Source organism: Oxyura jamaicensis, chromosome 2 (genome assembly GCF_011077185.1).
Source record: "Oxyura jamaicensis isolate SHBP4307 breed ruddy duck chromosome 2, BPBGC_Ojam_1.0, whole genome shotgun sequence".
Taxonomy (NCBI): domain Eukaryota; kingdom Metazoa; phylum Chordata; class Aves; order Anseriformes; family Anatidae; genus Oxyura; species Oxyura jamaicensis.
This window is the reverse complement of record NC_048894.1, coordinates 1186614-1203503: the sequence shown is the minus strand read 5'-3', so window position 1 is coordinate 1203503 and position 16890 is coordinate 1186614. Positions and strand designations below refer to the sequence as shown.

Genomic DNA, 16890 nt, shown 5'->3' with positions numbered 1-16890 from the left:
TGAGCTCTGAAGCAACACACTTACCGAAGCCCAGAGCTCAGAACAGATATTTTTTTTTCAAATGATCACATCCTGTTCCATATTCCCATGCAAAAGGATTCATCCATCAGCAGCTTACCTCTGGTATTGCCAACCACAGCTGTTAGAGCTAAAATATCTCGTTTGAGACGACAAATAATTACGTGCAAGCACCCAAAGCCTTTGAAAACACCCAGCGTGTGCCCAGAACCTTTCCCACGCCCAGATTTCCCTCGGTCTTGAGAGAGCTGTCATTTGGGGGCTCTGAACAGACGAGATCTGACAAGCCCGCAGGTGATGCTGCTGCACTGCTCTGGGCTCTACTGCAGCCCCACCACGTTCAGATGAACGGTGGACAGCAGAAAACACAGAAGAAGAAGAAAAAAAAGGAAGAAAAAAAAATCATTTCTGCAAGCTACTGTGGGCACAAGAACAACTTGAGTTGGTGCTGATGCTGGGAATCTCGAGTGGGCAAGTCCTGCCTGCCACCCATGTCAGGGCAAGCTAGAAGGGATGCCACGAAGGAGGTCATGAGTGACCCTCCCTCCATACCCTCCCATCACTGGCACCTCTCCAGATCCTGTAATTATTTTTTTGGTTGGGAGAAGAGACCCCATGGGGGTCACAGCACTGGCCCAGTGTCTCCTCCTCTATGAGCAGCGCTGTGAGACCCAGGGAATGCGACATGCTTCCTCCCCGCTCCTCCCTGCTGGACCAACGTGGCCTTAAAAGAAGCTATCACAGAATCAAATACAAGTTGACATGTAGAACGGCTACGGTCAAAGGAAAAACAAATAAATAAATAAAAGGAGTTACCTTTCCGTCAGGTACACATTTTCTTCAATCAGGTCAAAGTAACAGGGCATTTTGCCTTGCTTGGCAAACTCCTTCCAGCGCTGCGGGTCTCGGAAGTCGTCCATGATGCACAAGCGACCGACCATGGAGGAATCCTGCGGCGCCGCCTCCCCCTGCTCCCCCTCTGCCTTCACCTTCTTCCTCTCCCTCGAGTCGCCATCGCTCTCAGAGTCGCTCTCCAACTCCTGGCGTCTTTTTTTTGGCGGCCCTCGCTCCTTCACGTCATTTTTTTCCAAAGCCTTCACCTCCTCCTTTTTCTCCCCGACAGACACCGGCTCCTTGGTGGAATTGCTGCTGATCTCATGGGCTTGCACAGAACCTGTCTCTTTCTGCTCAGGAGCATGGAATTTACTCGGGGAGCTGGGAAAACGAGCCTTGCAGTCATCATCCCAGCGGTCATCCTCCTCGTGATCCTCCGTTAGAGAATCCGGCACTTGTCCTTGAATTCGTTCGTAATTAATTCCAGAAGGCCTGCTAGCAGACCTCGCATCCCAATAACCGTTGCCTTGCCAGTAGTTCTGAGAGCCGCTGTACGCTCCCGAACCCGGCTGGTAAACGTAGCCCGAGTAGACCCCGAAGCTGCTATCTGGCTGCTGATAGGTGCTACTGGGCTTCTCCGGCTGGGAGAAGTCCCAGCCCAAACCACCCAAATCTTCCGTTGTGTGAAAACCGTCCACCTTGGAGAACTCTCCGAGCCCAGACTGATTAAGCCCACCCTTCCCCTGCCTGCTGTCCGGCTTGGAAGCGTTGGCCTGGTGTCGGGAGTCATCAGCGCTTTCAAAACTCTCGGGCAGACAAAACGGCTGCTCTTCCTGCAGGCCAACCGATCTACCAACGGACACCAGCTCCATCATTCTCTCGTCCGGGTTGGATTTGCCATCAGAGTCTGCCGCTAGGTCGGCCTGACTCGTACTGTCAACGCCGTCGCTCTGCGGCTGGCAAGCGTCAGGCCGGAGCTCTTCGGGCTCCTTCCTGCTGAGCTCGGTGGAAGAGGCTGGACTCTTCTCCATCCCCCTAGGAGAGCACCTGCTCTCTACCTGGGGGCCGTTCTTACTCACTGTATTCTCTGGCCTCTCTTCGTAGTAAGGCCTGCTGGGCTCCGGCCTCTCGTCGTCCCAGTGGTCCGAGTAGCGCCGGTTGCCTTGGCTGCTCCGCGACGAGCACGGGCTGCTCTCCTCTGTGGCGATGGTCGAGTTCTTTGGGATAACCACAACAGACTGGAGCCGTTTCCGTGGCGCGCCGTCGTCAGAATCAGAATCCTCCGTGTCGCTGTCATCGCTTCCTGGCTCGCTGTCGCTCTCGGCCGTGTCCGAATAATCGTCGTGGCGAGCGGGAACGAACTCGGAGGCGCCGCCGCTGCTGTCACACGTGGGGGCCTGCGTCACGGTTTCCGTTTCTTCCGCGGTGACGACAACGTCGCAAGACGGAAACAAAGCGTCTGGAAAAGCCGAAGCCACCAAGGCCCCGTTCCCTTCGTCCTCAACCGACGTGCCGAGGCCCTGCTCTTTCAGATCGTCCGACCCAACTCCCTCGGTGGAAACCGCGCTTTCTTCCACTGCGACCTCTCTGCTGCGGTGCTCCAGCGGCACTTCGGAGTAATACGAATGCTCGTCTCTGAACGACGGCTTGGCTTTCGCTGAAGGAAGGTCGACGTGCCGAGTGTCCACCTCGAGCACCTCCTCAGCTTCCGAGCGGTGCGGCGGCCTCTCGCATTGGTTTGGCGGGGCCCTGTCCCACTTGGAGGGGACGTTTCCCTCGGGATGCTGCGCGACCACGGGATTGTCCAACCTGATTCGGGGGGAATAGCCGTCCTGGGAGGAATCTCTGCTCGAGCTGTCCACGGCTAGGCTCGTTTCATGGGAATGGTTAACATGATACTGGTCGTCTTCACAGGCAGACTTTGAATTTTGATCCTCTGTGCTTTCATAGTCGCACGTCACCGTCTGTGGCTCGACGTGCACGTCCAGAAACGCCTCGGAAGTAACTTTCAGATCTGCTGGTTCGACTTCGATCTCAACCTCCGAATGGTACAAAGAAGGGGTAGCATCATCGGCAATGTAGCAAAAAACGGATTCTTTGGTTTTGTCACATGGAGTCGCCTGATCATCCAGCTGCTTGATTAAAGTTTTAGAATGATCTACATTCACCACTGGCAAAGGCATAGCTTCGCATTGCTGCTCTGGGACCGGAGCCTCCGCTTCCTTAAACAGGCTGCTACACTCGCTGGACTGCACACGAGAATCGCCTAGCTCGTGCTCTTTAGAGGCATACGTGCTCTCAAATCCATTTGATGGCAACGGATACAACTTACTCGTCTTTACGACGGGTGACGCTTCCGACCTACACAGGCTATCGTCAGAAGACGCTGCGACATCCTCTGTTTTGGAGGCACTAAGAGTTGCCAAGTCATCAGACCTACCCTCTGGGGACCCATTTATATTCATTTCCATAGGGAAACACGTTCTTAACTGCTCGTGCTTTACCTTTACTAGAGTTTCTTGCTCCGTAACACTGTCATGGCATTCATTTCCTGCAAGTTCCTCGGACCTTGAATGAGGAAAACCAGCTTTTGATTCATCTGTCTTTTTAAAAGGGGGTGAATCATTTAACTGATTTAATGGAGAAAGTGTCTTTTCCCTTTCAAATCTTTTTGCAATGGACACTCGGGTCTCATTGCTTTTTAGACAAGAGGTCTCTAAATCTAGAGAATTAGACTGCTGCTTTATTTCTTCAACTGATTCTGTACAACAGAAAGAACTTTTAAATTTATCAGGCTTTGGCGCAGGGGTCTTTGAAGGGGTGGACTTATAACGGGAGGAATTCACATTACTGTCAGGCTTAGAATGGGATGTCCCCTTTCGATACCCGAGCTCATTAAGGGGAGAGCACCTTTTGGTTACTTCACTTTCTGAAGTCCGTTTTGAATCTCTGTCTGCTTTTGAAGAAGACTTTCCTCTCCTCTCCATGTCAGCATGAGATGACTCTATTTTGCTGTCCCTGTCCGATTTAGAGTAAGAAGTCCTTGAATCTCTGTACGAAGAGGAGTGGGACGACGTGCGCCTCGAGTCGCTAGATCTGGAATGTGTCCTCCTGTACTCGTCTTCCGAATCAGAGCTCTCCCTCGCCCTGGAATCCGCGTACGAACGGGAGTATCTTGTCCTTTCTCTGTAAGGGGAGCTCCGGTGGTATCTGCGGTCGGATTCGTAGTAATGCGAGCGCTCCGACCTCGAGTACGAAGAGCTGGTTCGGGAGCCCCGATCGGACCGGGAACGAGAGTGAGACCGGCTTCGCCTTCTCTCCCTGTCTGACCTCGATCGGGAGGACGCATACCGCGAATCTCGCTCTGACTTAGAATAGCTAGAATACTTTTCGTCTCTGTCCGACTTGGAGCGCGAGGAGGACTTCGCCAGTTCTTCTCCCCTGAGCGACGCAGAGCTTTTCCTGGGATCCCTCTCTTTTTCCGCACTGGATATCTTCAGTTCATGCGAGCGCTGGCTGGAAGAAGTCCTCACAGAGTCTTCATCAGACTCGGAGCCCAGCAACGTGCCGTCGGACTGGGAGAACTTCCTCTTCGAACCCTGTTTCCTAGAGCACAGAGAAGCACCCTTTGAGCTGTCAGACACCTCATCGTCTTTCCCAATATGGGAATCTTCCTTCTGGGGAGTGATTTCCACCTGCTCGGCCGCGTGTACGGCTACGTGTTCTTCCAAACCGTGCGATACTGCGTCCTGTTTGACGTCCAGCTCCAAAGCCTCCTTCGGTGCTACGCGACACAGCTCCTTCGAAGCCGGGACTTCTGCTTCTACAGGCGGCGACAGCAACAGCGTCGACGTGAGCGTTACGGGCAGTTGTGGCAGGGCTGCTGCTGCGGGAACTGGCATGGATGCTGCTGGTGATGCTGTTGGAGGAGGTGGAGGCGGCGGTGGCGGCGTTGACGGGAAGTCCGCGGCCGCTGCCACCGGTTCCGTTACCGGTGCCAGAGCCGACGGGGGCAACGTTGCTGCTGCAGCTGGTGGCGGTGGTTTGGTAGTGACACTAAGTAAATGTTTCTTAAAATGGATCTTCCCCAGTTCTACCTTCGGTTTTGGAGGTGAAGACTCCTCAGCTGAACCAGCAGCATCCCCAAGGTCCATTTTAATTTTGGGGTTAAAGTCAGTCTGAAGGGGTACTGCTGGGGAGTTCTGAGTTTCATTTTGTTTCTCGTTTCCGAGACCGGTCAGAAATCTGTTCGGTAAGGTTTTCTTGGTTAAACTAAAGCTGAAAGACACCTTTTGTCTTCCTTGCTCCTCAAGGTTAACCTTTGTTTTGGTGCCTTTGGGTAAAAAGCGACTAGAAGCAACACCTTTGAACACTGGGCCTTTGATAAAGCCAGCTTTCTGCACGGTTTCAGTCTTGCCCTAGAAAAGACAAAAAAAAAAAAAGGCTGTTAGAGGAAGTTTTTTTTAAAAAAACAACCCTGTTCGACAGGAGCACTGAACAATTTTCTTTTACCTGGTGAATTTTTTATGATTAAAAAATAGGAATTGATATCCTGGGCTGAAGTCTGGGACACTGCTTTCCGTGCCTGCCTCTCTTTTGATCAAAATCAATTATCCGCTCATTTCGAGTCTTGTACAGTAGCTCCTCTGGGATTCCGGCTGCGGCTTTTTAACTGACTTATTAATAACCAAGCTGAAAGATCCTTTTTTCATTTAATTCTTATTAAAAAAAGAAGAGAGATAGGCTTCAACGCACAAAGTTAATCGAAGGGAGAGCGCTCCTTCATTTGGTCTCTTTCTGTGGTCTCACACCACAGAACGCCCTGCACTCCTAAGCCCTGGATGTTTGTTTTCACACCCCAGCCGACTGCACCTGGATGCATCTGGTTTCAGAGGGAATCAGGCTACCAAGAGCTCCAGCCACAGCTTTAAGCCCCGTGTCCTTCCCCACATTCTGCTCTACCTCGGTCATTCGAGCTTCCCGACAAGTCTCAGGCTAACAAGCAGGTCAACACTCACAAGAGAGAGCGAGGAACCTCTCACCTTGCAGAATGCCTTTATCAAAGCCCAAGATTAGCAATTTTCAGAGCAAAAAGCGGTGTGTTTATTTACCTTGGCTTCTGTCCACCTATTTTAAAGCTACGGGCTTGTCTCCGCTCTACCGCTATCTACCGCAGCGCAACGAGAGCACAATCCCTAAAGACGAATGCGGCCACGCTGTGGTGAAGGGGTGTTCCTCTCCATCTTCCCCATAAATCCAAGCTGCATTCGTGCAATGACACTTTGGGTGAGGAGCCTGACCCCAATGAAAGCAGTTCCAGCAGTCAAACACCGTCCGCAGCGAGGTTTCCCCCCCGTAACTACTGCGTGAACACTCCTTTGGCAGCAGCAGAGGTTTCCTGCTGCCCACGGTGACGTGCTACGTGCTTAGTTATCGTTTAACTTCTGCAAAACAATGCACAGCTGCTAAGGCCAAAGGCACCCTGGTAAATTATTAAGGAAGGTGGTGGAATGGAAACCCCATCCCAGCCTGTTTGCATGCTGAGGTGTCATTTATACAAAAATAATCGATGAAACAGGCGGTTTTACTATTTTAATTGGGAAAAGCACGTCACGGCCTCCACGTGACTTCGTCTTGGCTACCCAGCCTAGCACCCACTGGGTCAAAAATGGGACTCCTTTAAAACGGGTGCCCCCTCAGGGTGCCCTGAAACAAGCACCGATGCCGAAAGGGCGCCCAGGTAACAGCGGCCTTGAAAAGGGGCACGGCCACGTGGCACTCGACCCGGGCAAGCGTGAGAAATCAGGTTCCTATCTTCACACCGATCTGGACGTCTAAGGGAAGGAGTCTCCCCAAATCTGAATCCAAACTCTTACCATGGACTGGATTCACCCATTATGCCAATTATAGGCTATTTATATTTAAAAAATCGTACACGGTGCATCAGCATCCTGGAGTTTTCTTGGTAGAACTCTGGTGAAATCATTTGTGTCCAAAATCCACAGTTATGGAAATGTATGCCAGTGTTTTGATTCAAATCTTTCCACCTCTAAGCACAACAGAGCTGAAATCTGAGCTTGCACACGGGTAACGGGGTTTGGGTACGGCCACCTTTGCACAAAACACAGGAGTGGAGGGAAAAAAAGGAGCTGCTGAGCTTCGTTCCGCTGCTTTTCATGTCTATTCAGCAGAGATCATGCATCTCAGCACGGATGTTTCAACCTCGCATGCTCCCCCTTCCAGGGATTTTTTTCCTTAAATAACACCGAGTTTAAAAAACATGACTTACAGAAATGTGAAATCTATTCCACAGGTAGCTTTTGAAATTTAATAGGGTGCAATTACTGGCAAAAGAGTGGAAAAGTTCTCCTGCCTTTCATGTCTTACGGACGGCAAACGCTCCCCAGCACGCTGCTGTGGGCGTAGCGCGGCAGGGGAAGGCGACAGGAGCTCGCTCCGCGCACTCCGCGGAGATGAATGAGTGCCGAGGAACAACTGGAGCAGCACGAGGCAGTGCCCCCGCGGCTCTCCAGTCGCTGGGAAGGCAGGAGCACGCACAGCACGTTCCACCGGAGCAGACGTGGTCCTGAAGCATCCAAAATTATTAGCGGGGGTCTTTCCTCGGCTGGGGTGTTATAAAACGCTCCAGTCCCGGAAAGTTTTCTGCGAGCGCGGAGGTGGCACTGAGGGCGCTCCCCTTCCCCCCAGACCTGACGGCTGACCTGGAGGCACCCCAAAACACCGGGCTGGGACGTGAGGGTGCCTCTTGTCCCCGTCCAAGCAGGTGGGGTTTGGTTTTGCCCTTTGGTTTACCCGGACCCAAGGCTCAAGGAATCCGCAACTCAGAACAACTGCGCCAGGTAAAGCCTAACTGGGGAGTGACATAAAAAAGGAATTCATTTTACTCACCTCATTTTCTTCTTCTCTATTGCCATCCAGCCGAGGAAACATGCAAAAGAAAACACAGAAAGAAGGTGTGAACACCAGGCAGAACCAAGAAACACAACGTTAGGCCTCTATTAGACCTCTACCACCACAAGCGTGGCCGCGCCAGCCAGCACCCAGACACCGGCAGCGTCGGAGGGCACCTCGGGGACCTGAACGCCGGCAATTCTGCAAGGACACCCAGAGCAAACCTTCCTTCTGCATGGACACCCAGAGCAAACCTTCTGACACCAAGCAGCCTGCTGGATGGCTGGCGAGCCAGCCAGGATCCTGCTTCAGCAGAGGCGATGCTGCGAAGGTAACGCAGGTGTCAGAGCCTGGGGGGCGAGACGCAGCAATCGGGATGTGTTTTTCTTCCTGGTTTAGTATTTTCCTCAGCAGGCGTGGAGTAGCAAAAGCTCCTCCTCTCTCATCACCTCCGCACGCTCAGAAATAGCTGCACAGGCAGAGGCCCCGACGCACACCTTAGCGCTGCGTCACCTGCCGTGAACCCGCGGCGCGTAGGATTGAAGACCGCAGCTCCTCGGCGCTCAGCCCCTCGGCGCTGAGCGGGCTGAGCACCACCTGGCTCCCAGGGAAGCTGCCAAGGGGAAGCCCAGCCCTCCTCGCGTCCCTCCTTACGCTCGGTGCTCGGTCCCGCCGGGCGAGCCGCTTCCCCGCGAGCGAGGAGGAAGAACCGCGCCGCTCCGGTCTCACCGTGCCCGCCACCCGGGGAGCCCCTAAATGGAAACCAGGCGAACGGAGGCAGAGGTTTCAGGCTCGTTTCTGCAACGACGGCACGGGAGCAACCGGGTATCTCCCCATTTCAGCACTCATCAAGCCAGAACGAGGAGCAAGCCGCTGTCGCCAGCAGTAATATACGACAAAGGCTCGGGTCCGGTTGATAAAGCTTGTTAACGGGGTATAAATCACCCGCAGAGCAGCAGTAACACGGCTTGTTTTTATCGAGGAAACACGACCCAGGAGCTGGAGCAAGCTGTGGATACACAAAGGTGATGGAATGGGGTTGGGAACGCCATTAATTCCGCGCAGCGCCGACGGGGAGGACAGAAGCCCTGCGAGAACGGCATTTTGACACGAATTTACTGCCCCAAAGGAGCAAAAAGCTTTTTAGGATCGCAGGAGGTGGAGTTCAGGACTTTCCCGCAACGCAGGGCCACGGGGAACGACGACGGCCTGAGTCAAAAGCGAGCGTTGAGGGGGGAGAACAGCACCAAGGTGAAGCACGGCCAAGCCCCAACGCTGAACGTTCACATCGGTGACGCAGCCCGGGGCGAAAACCACCGGGGAAAAGCTGCCAGTCCCAGACCAGGCAGAAAGAAGGGTGTGCTGCCACGGGAAAACACGGACACCAGTGGGAACAGAGCGGGAGACGGGTACGGGAGTCCGGTATTCCCGGGTACCCGCTGGCAGGGCGAAGGAAGCAACCACCCGCTTTTGCTCCCGCTGCTGGAAAGCTGCCCAAACCCAGCGTGAAGCTCAAAACGTTGGCAAGGAGGCAGAGCAGAGGGCTCCAAAACCTGCAGGCTAAGAATAAAACTTCCACGAGCTCCGAAGCACTCGGCTGGGGGGGGGGGGCACGTCCTGCACAGCAGCAGCACCAGGGCACGGCCGGAGCCGGCTGCAAGCTCGGGTCCCCGGTGCAGCTTTCGGCCTCGAGAGCACGTACCTGCGATCTGGGGTGCTTTAGGGGGGGAAAAATCAGCTGAGATGCTTCAAAACCCAGAGGAAGTCTTCGAGGAGAGAGCGAGCGTTAGGGGGAGGATGATCCGGCTGCTCTCACTTCTGCTGGGAGCGAGGCTTCGGGGGGGAAGCTGATTTTGAGGCAAAACAGAGCATTTTTCTTCCTCCGTCCCGTGGTGGTATCGCAGAAGAGGCGGAGGAGCGGCGAGGAGGCAGCCGGGGCCGCAGCCTCTTCCTTTTGCCCCGGCTCAAAGCCCAAAATAGATTTCCAAAATTAGGTAACGCGGCGGCTCTTCGCTCGGGAACGGGTTGCCAAATTCCTCCCACGCCGGGCTGGGAGTTACGCGGCTTTTCCACGATACGAGAGCGAGGAAGCAAAGCGGGATCGTGCCCGAGCCGGGGGACGCCGTCCCAACACCCAGCCGCAGCCCTGCCCGCCTCCCTCTGGCCGCTCTTCGCTGTCCTCAGAGGCGTAAAAGGAAGAGCTGTTAAAATCAGCGCTGGGCTCCGGCATTTACCGGCTTTATTCCCGGGAAATTTCAAGAGGAAGGGCTTGCGGAAACCCGAAACAGAACGCAAAGCGAAACAGACAACATCGAGCAACCTGCCAGCAAGCGCCTGGTGAAGTTAAAAAAAATTAATAAATCGGGAATTTTACCATCTTTTCCTTGCCGACAGCAGCCTAAGGGGGTAGCACTCGCCACGAGCCACCTGCCCCGACGTACGAATCCAAGAAGGATTGCGCCGGGCCGCCAGCCAGAGCCGAATATTGCGAGGTACCGGCACGATGGGTTGGTTTGCAGCCACAGCACGAACCCACACCGCTGCCGGGAGATCCCCAACCCCCACGCCCCCGCGGAGGAGTTCTGCGCCTCCCCAAAAAAAAAACGCAGGTGCGTTTTTCTTGCGAGGTTCAGCATCCCCCAGGCGCTCCAGCAGCGCGGGGTGAATGAAACTTCTCTCCTTTTCACCTCTCCCTCCTTTTTAAGCGGCTGTTCTCATCACGACCTTGGCTTTGGGGGCTTTGCTTATGCTAAAAAAGCACCGAAACCGAATGACCCCAGGCTAAATGACAAGCCTCAGCTCCCCTAGGTCCTCTTTTTAAAGACAGAACTCTGGAAGCCTCCAGCTCTTTTTATCTCAGCATCTGCAGGGCTAACGACCCTGCGAGAGCAAAAAAGCCTCGCCCCGAGCGCACCGAGGCGGGCATTATGCAGGCATTAGCACAGGGCCATCTGCAAGCCGACCTGGCCAGCGATTGCCTTCCTTTCTTAGGGAAACGAAGCTCGAAAGCCAAATCCCGGAGGAAATGGCAGCGATTTCGGGCACAAACCCACAGAAAGCTGCCCACGCGGGGAGCTGAACGGGGCACCCCCCCGAGTGCTAAGGGCAAGGAAATCTCCGTGGATTTCACCGCCAGGCGCCGGGTTCCGAGTGCGCTGCAGCTGGTGACAAGCTCGAGGCGGAGCGGTTTTGTCAGACTCAGAGCTCTGAAGCTCCAGCACACTGCCTGCCTTGTGAATCTCTGCCGTGTCCGGCTGGGGATGGGAAACGAGGCCAAATCAGCGGCGGCCCCTGCGATTAACCGAAAGAAACGCGGTGCGAAACGCCTGCGAGCTCCGCGGTGCGCGGCGCCGGGCTCGCCGCGTCCAAACTTACGGACCGCCGGGTGCTGCACGGCTGGAAACAAGGCAGGGAGTTAACACACAACCCCGATAAACCCCCCATAAACCCCGCAGAGGAAAGGCTACAGCACAACCAGGCGGGAAGGGGGGGGGAAATCAAACGTTTTCCTTCAAACAGAAGCTGGAAACCCAGCCGACGGCTCCAGAACCTGAGGTGGGAGCAGCTGCGAGCGGGGCCGTGCCCCCAGTCATGCCCCCAGCCCTGCTTCCCCTGCCCGGCACCCCGCCGGCCACGGGGAGCGGATCCGGGAGGCTTTAGGAGGGAGCACGGAGAGCTCCCGGCACCCTCAATCCTCACCACGAGCTTCCCTTCCCGGTTGCTGGGGGGAAAAGGCAGGCTGAAAAACGGGCACGGGCTGAAAAACGCCCGCTCCGTGCCAGCCGGCAGCCTGCAGGGAGGCGCGGGATGAGGCCGGGGAGCCCGCGCAGCCCCTTCCCCGGCAGGCAGCGAGCAAACCTCCAGGAGGAGAGGGGGAAATGAAGAGGAGGGGAGGAAGAGGGCTCTCGTCGAGCACCGTCTGCACCAGGAATTAAAGGCGGGGGGGGGGGGGAGAAATCCTGCTTAAATATCGGCTCCTGGCTTCCAAGGGCCACCAGCACGAGGCTCGGAGGACGCAGCCTCCCTCCAGCACCCCGCAGGGCCGGCCGAGGGAGGCGAGGAGCCTGCGAGCAGGCCGAGTTCCACGATAAAATCATCGGCCGTGAACCCGCGCGCTCACAGTCGGCGCCGCCATGAATTTCTGCGCTCACTTACGGTCATCGCTGCCGCCGGCGGCTCCACCTCACCTGGGCAGCGCTCGGGGTCTGGGTGCTGAAAGCAGGGGGGGGGAAAAAGGGGAAAAAAAAAACAACCAACAAAAGGCAAAGCAAGGCGGCCCCTCCCCTGGGGGGCAGGTCCTGGGGGCAGCTCCTCCAGCAGGGGCTTCCACCCATCCTCCTCCTCCTGCTCTTCCTCCTCCTCTTCCTCCTCCTCCTGCCCTTCTTCCTCCTCGCAGGCCTCCAGCGGGCATCCAGGCCCCGCTCCACCCGCAGGGAGCTTTGCCCCCGTCCGCAGGGAGCAGAGGAGGGCGAGCACGACCCCGCTCGGAGCTTCCGGGGCTTCCTACGCCGCGAGCACGGCACCGAAAAGCCCCCGTGCGGGACAGGGAGCTGGGGGGGGCTGGGGGGGGGGGAGAAAAAAACCCAACGGGGGGCTCGGTCAGCCGGGGAGACGCTGGAGAGAGAAATCCTGCGAGCTCCGGGTGGGGCAGCGCTGCAGGTGTTGGGGTCCTTCGGGAGCGCGGGTTCCCTGCCGAGGGCCAGAAATTGCAGGAAGGAACCGAACTCCCCGCACCGCCGGCTCCCGAAGAGCCGAGGGCTTGAACCCGACCTGTCCGACGGCGATTCAACGGAGAAAAAAGAGCCCAGTGACAAAGGCGAGCCGGCGACAGGCAGGTGAGTACTGGGGGGAGGCAGAGAAACGGGACCCCTCGTCCCTCGGGGGAGCAGAAAGCTGCCGGGGGGAAGCACGAGCTCGAGGCTCCAGAGCTTTTCGGCGCTCCGAGCGTGAGGAGCTGCCCTCCATCGGCCGGGACGTGGGGCTCCATTCCAGACGTGAAGCTCGGTGGACGCATTTCAAGCCCCAAGGCATCAAGGCAGCTGCGTCGCGGCGCTCCCCGTCCTGTAAAACCCTCGGAGCTGCCGCGGGAGGCGAGGCGGGCGCCGGAGCGGTGCTGGGCACGGAGCACGCGGGGTTCGCTCGGGCACGGCTGCGGAGAAGCTCGGCTCTTCCTCCCCTCCTCCTCCTGCTTTCTGATTTCCGATCAATTTCTGCCTCCTGACCCGCTCCTCTTGGGCCCCGGGCTCTGCCCCCCCCGGCCACGTTCCTCCTCCTGGAGCCCTGCGACTGATCCCGAAAGAATAAAACCGGGGAGAGGCAGCGGCGGGGAGGGCAGCGCCTTCTGGAGAGGCCGAACCTTCAAGAAGCAGGGGAAAAGGAAAAAAAAAACACCAGAATCTGTTCCAGCAAGCGCCCAAAGCCACCAAAAAACCAGCCAGAGTCGTGTTTTCTCCTGACTTCTCGGCGAAACCCAGCGGTGCTGCCGACAGAGCCAAAAAGCGGCCTCTCTTCGCTCCGCGCCCGAGGACGCGCGGGGAGGTGCTGTATTTAGAGCGGCGCTGCCCCTCCTCTCGCCGCCGCGGCACCTGCTCGCGTGAAGCTCCGAGCCCCTGCGAGGGAACCACCTGAAAGCCTGGCCGGAAAGCCACAAAACGCCCCAAACCTGGGCTCCGGAGCCGCTCACGGCAACACCGGGGGACCCGAGCCGGGGATCTGAGCCGGCAGCAGCGCGTCTCGGCCTTGTGCCGAGGCTCTGCCAGGGGAACCAAGCAGCAAACAGAATCCGGGCGCGAAAAAAAAAATCAAGTCCCAGAGCCACAAAAAGCTCGGGATGGCCGCGGGGACGGCCCCAGGGGCAAAGTGGGATTTGGGGCCGTTCAGATCCACCCCCAGGTGCGTTAAAAGCCTCCGGGTGCGCCAGCGGTGCCAAACCCCGGTCCTGCCAAAGCACCCGGGCAGGAGCTGCTGGGGACATCCCCGGGCCTCGCCCCGACTCATCTCACCGCCCCCCAGCCTCCGCGTGGGACCTTTGGAGTCCCCCGCCCGCAGCAGGGGACGACGATCCCCCGGTCCCTCGGGAAGCGAGGGTCGAGAGGAGCCGGTGTCCTCCGGGAGAAGCCGCGGCCCGCCGGGCGAGCGGGGGGCACCGACAGCGAGCCCCAAGCTCCTCTGCTCGAGGGCGGCTCCAGCGAACGCCGCCAGCACCTCCCAAAACTCTTCCGAGGAAACCCAAGGCGCAGGTCCCCCAGCACGAGCTCCGCCGCGGCTCGGAGGCGCAGGGACCACGCGGCAGAAGCCACCTCCTCCAGCAGCAGCGGACGGCGGGGAGCGTTTACGATCTCCACCGCGGCGGGCGGCTGGAAATAGGCGGCTGGGTCCCGGGCCGCGCCAGCTCAGGGCGCTGATGCTCAGGACCACGCTTACCCTGCCCCCGACCTCACGTCTTGCTGCGGCCCCCCGGGGACGGGATTCATTTCACTCTAAATTAGCCCAGAACGTAAAAAACCCAAATCAGGCTGGAACTCGGTGGCTAACCGCGGAGCCATTCGGAAGCAATGGGAAGGAACGCTCAGGACAAGCAGGAGCAGCAGCCCCATGGGCAGCACGGTGCCCGCCTCCAGGGCTCGCTCCTCGTCCCACACAACCGATCACGTCCCAGAGGACCTCAAGAACTACGGCCAGCGAAACCAAACCCAGCACGAAATCCTCCGTCTCTCCCGACCTTCAGCGGGCTCAAACCGCAGGCATCGTTCAGCGAGGCACCGTTTCAGCTGAAACAGCTCCTCAGCTGCTCCAGGTGGGCGCGCGCACGACTCGCGGCGCTCGCTCGGGAGGTTTGCTCTGCTGTCCTTGCTCCAAACGTGCCGTTTTTAGCTCCGACTCCGCTCCAGCAGCGGCACGGGGCCGCCGCGCACCGGGTGTTTGGCTCCTCGCGGCCCCGAGCTGGCCGCCCGTCAGCGATGCTGCGCAGGCAAAGCTTACGGAGCGCCCCATATCCTTTGGGGGGGGACGTCTACGAATGCAAAGATAGCACAGATACCAAATGCAAAGATAACGTTCAGAACCAGCGAGGAAAAAAATAAAATACAACATAAAAACCGCTACGGGCAACTGTTCCACAGGCAGCAATAAAAGCAGGACGATGTAGTGGAGGGGGGTTAGAGAAACCCCGCTGAAGGGAGGACCAGAATTCACCGGCCATTAGGAGCTCTCCCTTCTCCTGCCTGCATTTTGGAGACTTCTTCCTCCTGTCAGAAAATGGGGCAGGGGCTCGACCTCCTTCACCCACTCCCCTTGCCTCCCTGCAGCCCCAGACAGCGGGGACAGGACGAGGAGGGCCGAGGGGACAGAACCCTGAGGATCTCAGGCGCTGCCCCCCGCACACACACAGCCGAGAAGGAACCAAAAAGCCCCCCCCGGGACACGTCCGCACCTCCCCGCTGCCCCCAAGGGCCCAGACCCCTCCGCATGGCCCAGCCGGGACCGGGGCAGAGCGGGGGCAACGCTCCCCGGTCCCCTTCCCCTCCTTCCCCCTCAGCTCCGCGCCGCCTCCTCCCCCCCTCACGCCCCTGCCGGCCTCCCCCCTCCGGCTCCCGGCCGCGGCGCTCACGCAAGGCCGGGGATGCGCGGCCTACCCCGGCCTTCCCCCCTCGCCGCTCCCAGGGGGAGGACGAACGGGACCGGAGGGCGAGCAAGGACCGGGAGACGGAACTGAAGAAGCTGCCCCGCTCCCCCCCCCCCCCGACCCCTTCCCGTGCCCCGCGCCTTGAACGCGGCTCCGGGGCCCGGCAAGGCCTCAGGCGGGGCCGGGCCGGGCCGGGAGGAGGCGGCGGCGGCCCCGGGGCGGCCCCGGTGCTGCCCGCGCTTACTCCGGGGTGGGGTGCTCCGGGTCGTAGAAGTCCCCCATGGTCGGGCCGAGGCCGTCGGGGCTGAGCGGAGGGCGGGAGGGGGTGGAGGGACGGGGGACGAAGGGGAGGGGGGGGGGGGGGGGGAATCCGGCAGCGCGGCCCCAGCCGCCGAGAGCGGGGGCCGGGCCGGGGCCGGGAGGCCGCTGTCCGCCCTCCGAGCCCGGCGGGGGCTCGGCTCCGCCGCCGCCTCCTCCTCCCTCACATCGTCCGCCGGGCCCCGCTCCGCAGCGGCCGCCGGCGGGGCCCCGCCATCCGCGCCGCTCCGTGCCCCTGGCCGCCCGCCTGAGCGCCGAGTCCGCCCCGGCACGGCCCCGGCTCCTCCCCGCCGCGACGTCGCTGCTGGTGCCGCTGCCGCCGCCGCTGCCGCCGCTCCCCCTCCTCGTCGGCGGCGGTGCTGGGCCGGGGAGAACCGGGAGGAGCCCCCCTCCGGAGGCAGGGAGGTCGCCGGGGTCGGCCCTCGGGAGCAGGGGGGCAAGCGGCGGGCATCGGGGTCGGTAGCGGGATGCTGGGATCCCCCCCACCCCCCCCCCAAGGAAAAGTGGGGGTCTTCCAGGATCATCGGGATCCCCGGGATCGGTACGGGGACGCCGGGACCCCCAAGGATATCTGGGATCCCCCAAATCAGCCCCGGAACACCGGCCCCCCCCCCCCCCCCCCCGGGATCATCAGCACCCCCTGGGACAAACGGCAGATCCTGGGATCGGCACCAGGACACTGGACCCCCAAGGACCACCGGGACACCCCCCCCCCAGGATCATCGGGACCCCCTGGGATCACCAGCACCCCCTGGGACAAGCAGCACCTCCTGGGATCAGTAACAGGATACCGAGGCCCCCAAGGACAACTGGGATCCCCCAGATCAGCCCCAGGACACCAGCACCCCCCAGGATCAGCACCGGGACGCTGGACCCCCAAGGACAACTGGGACCCCCGAAATCAGCCCCAGGACACCAGGACCTCCCCCAGGATCACCAGCAGCCCCTGGGACAACTGACACCTCTGGGATCGGCACCGGGACACTGGGACCCCCAAGGATAACCAGCAGCCCTGAAATCAGCCGCGGGACATCAGCACCACCCCAGGATCACCAGCAACCCCCCAGGATCACCGGCACCTCCCCAGGATCACCAGGATCCCCTGGAACAACCAGCACCCCCAGGATCGGCACCAGGACGCTGAGACCCCCAAGGACATCTGGGACCCCCCAAAATCAGCCCCG

General features: G+C 59.1%; 1 protein-coding gene across 2 annotated transcripts in view; it reads right to left on the bottom strand.

The window, feature by feature from the left end:
• The window catches only part of SETD2 (SET domain containing 2, histone lysine methyltransferase), a 51554-nt gene extending 35805 nt beyond the window's left edge, over window positions 1–15749 (bottom strand). For both annotated transcript variants that reach the window (XR_004747866.1, XM_035316119.1), the window contains exons 1-3: window positions 15633–15749; window positions 7762–7777; window positions 835–5270 (exon numbers count right to left, since the gene is read on the bottom strand). Coding sequence is in view for 1 of the 2 variants with exons in the window: in XM_035316119.1 (XP_035172010.1) it covers window positions 835–5270; window positions 7762–7777; window positions 15633–15670 (4490 nt within the window). In the remaining variant the exon portion in view is untranslated. The remainder of the gene's footprint in view (window positions 1–834; window positions 5271–7761; window positions 7778–15632) is intronic.
• Window positions 15750–16890: the final 1141 nt, after the last annotated feature.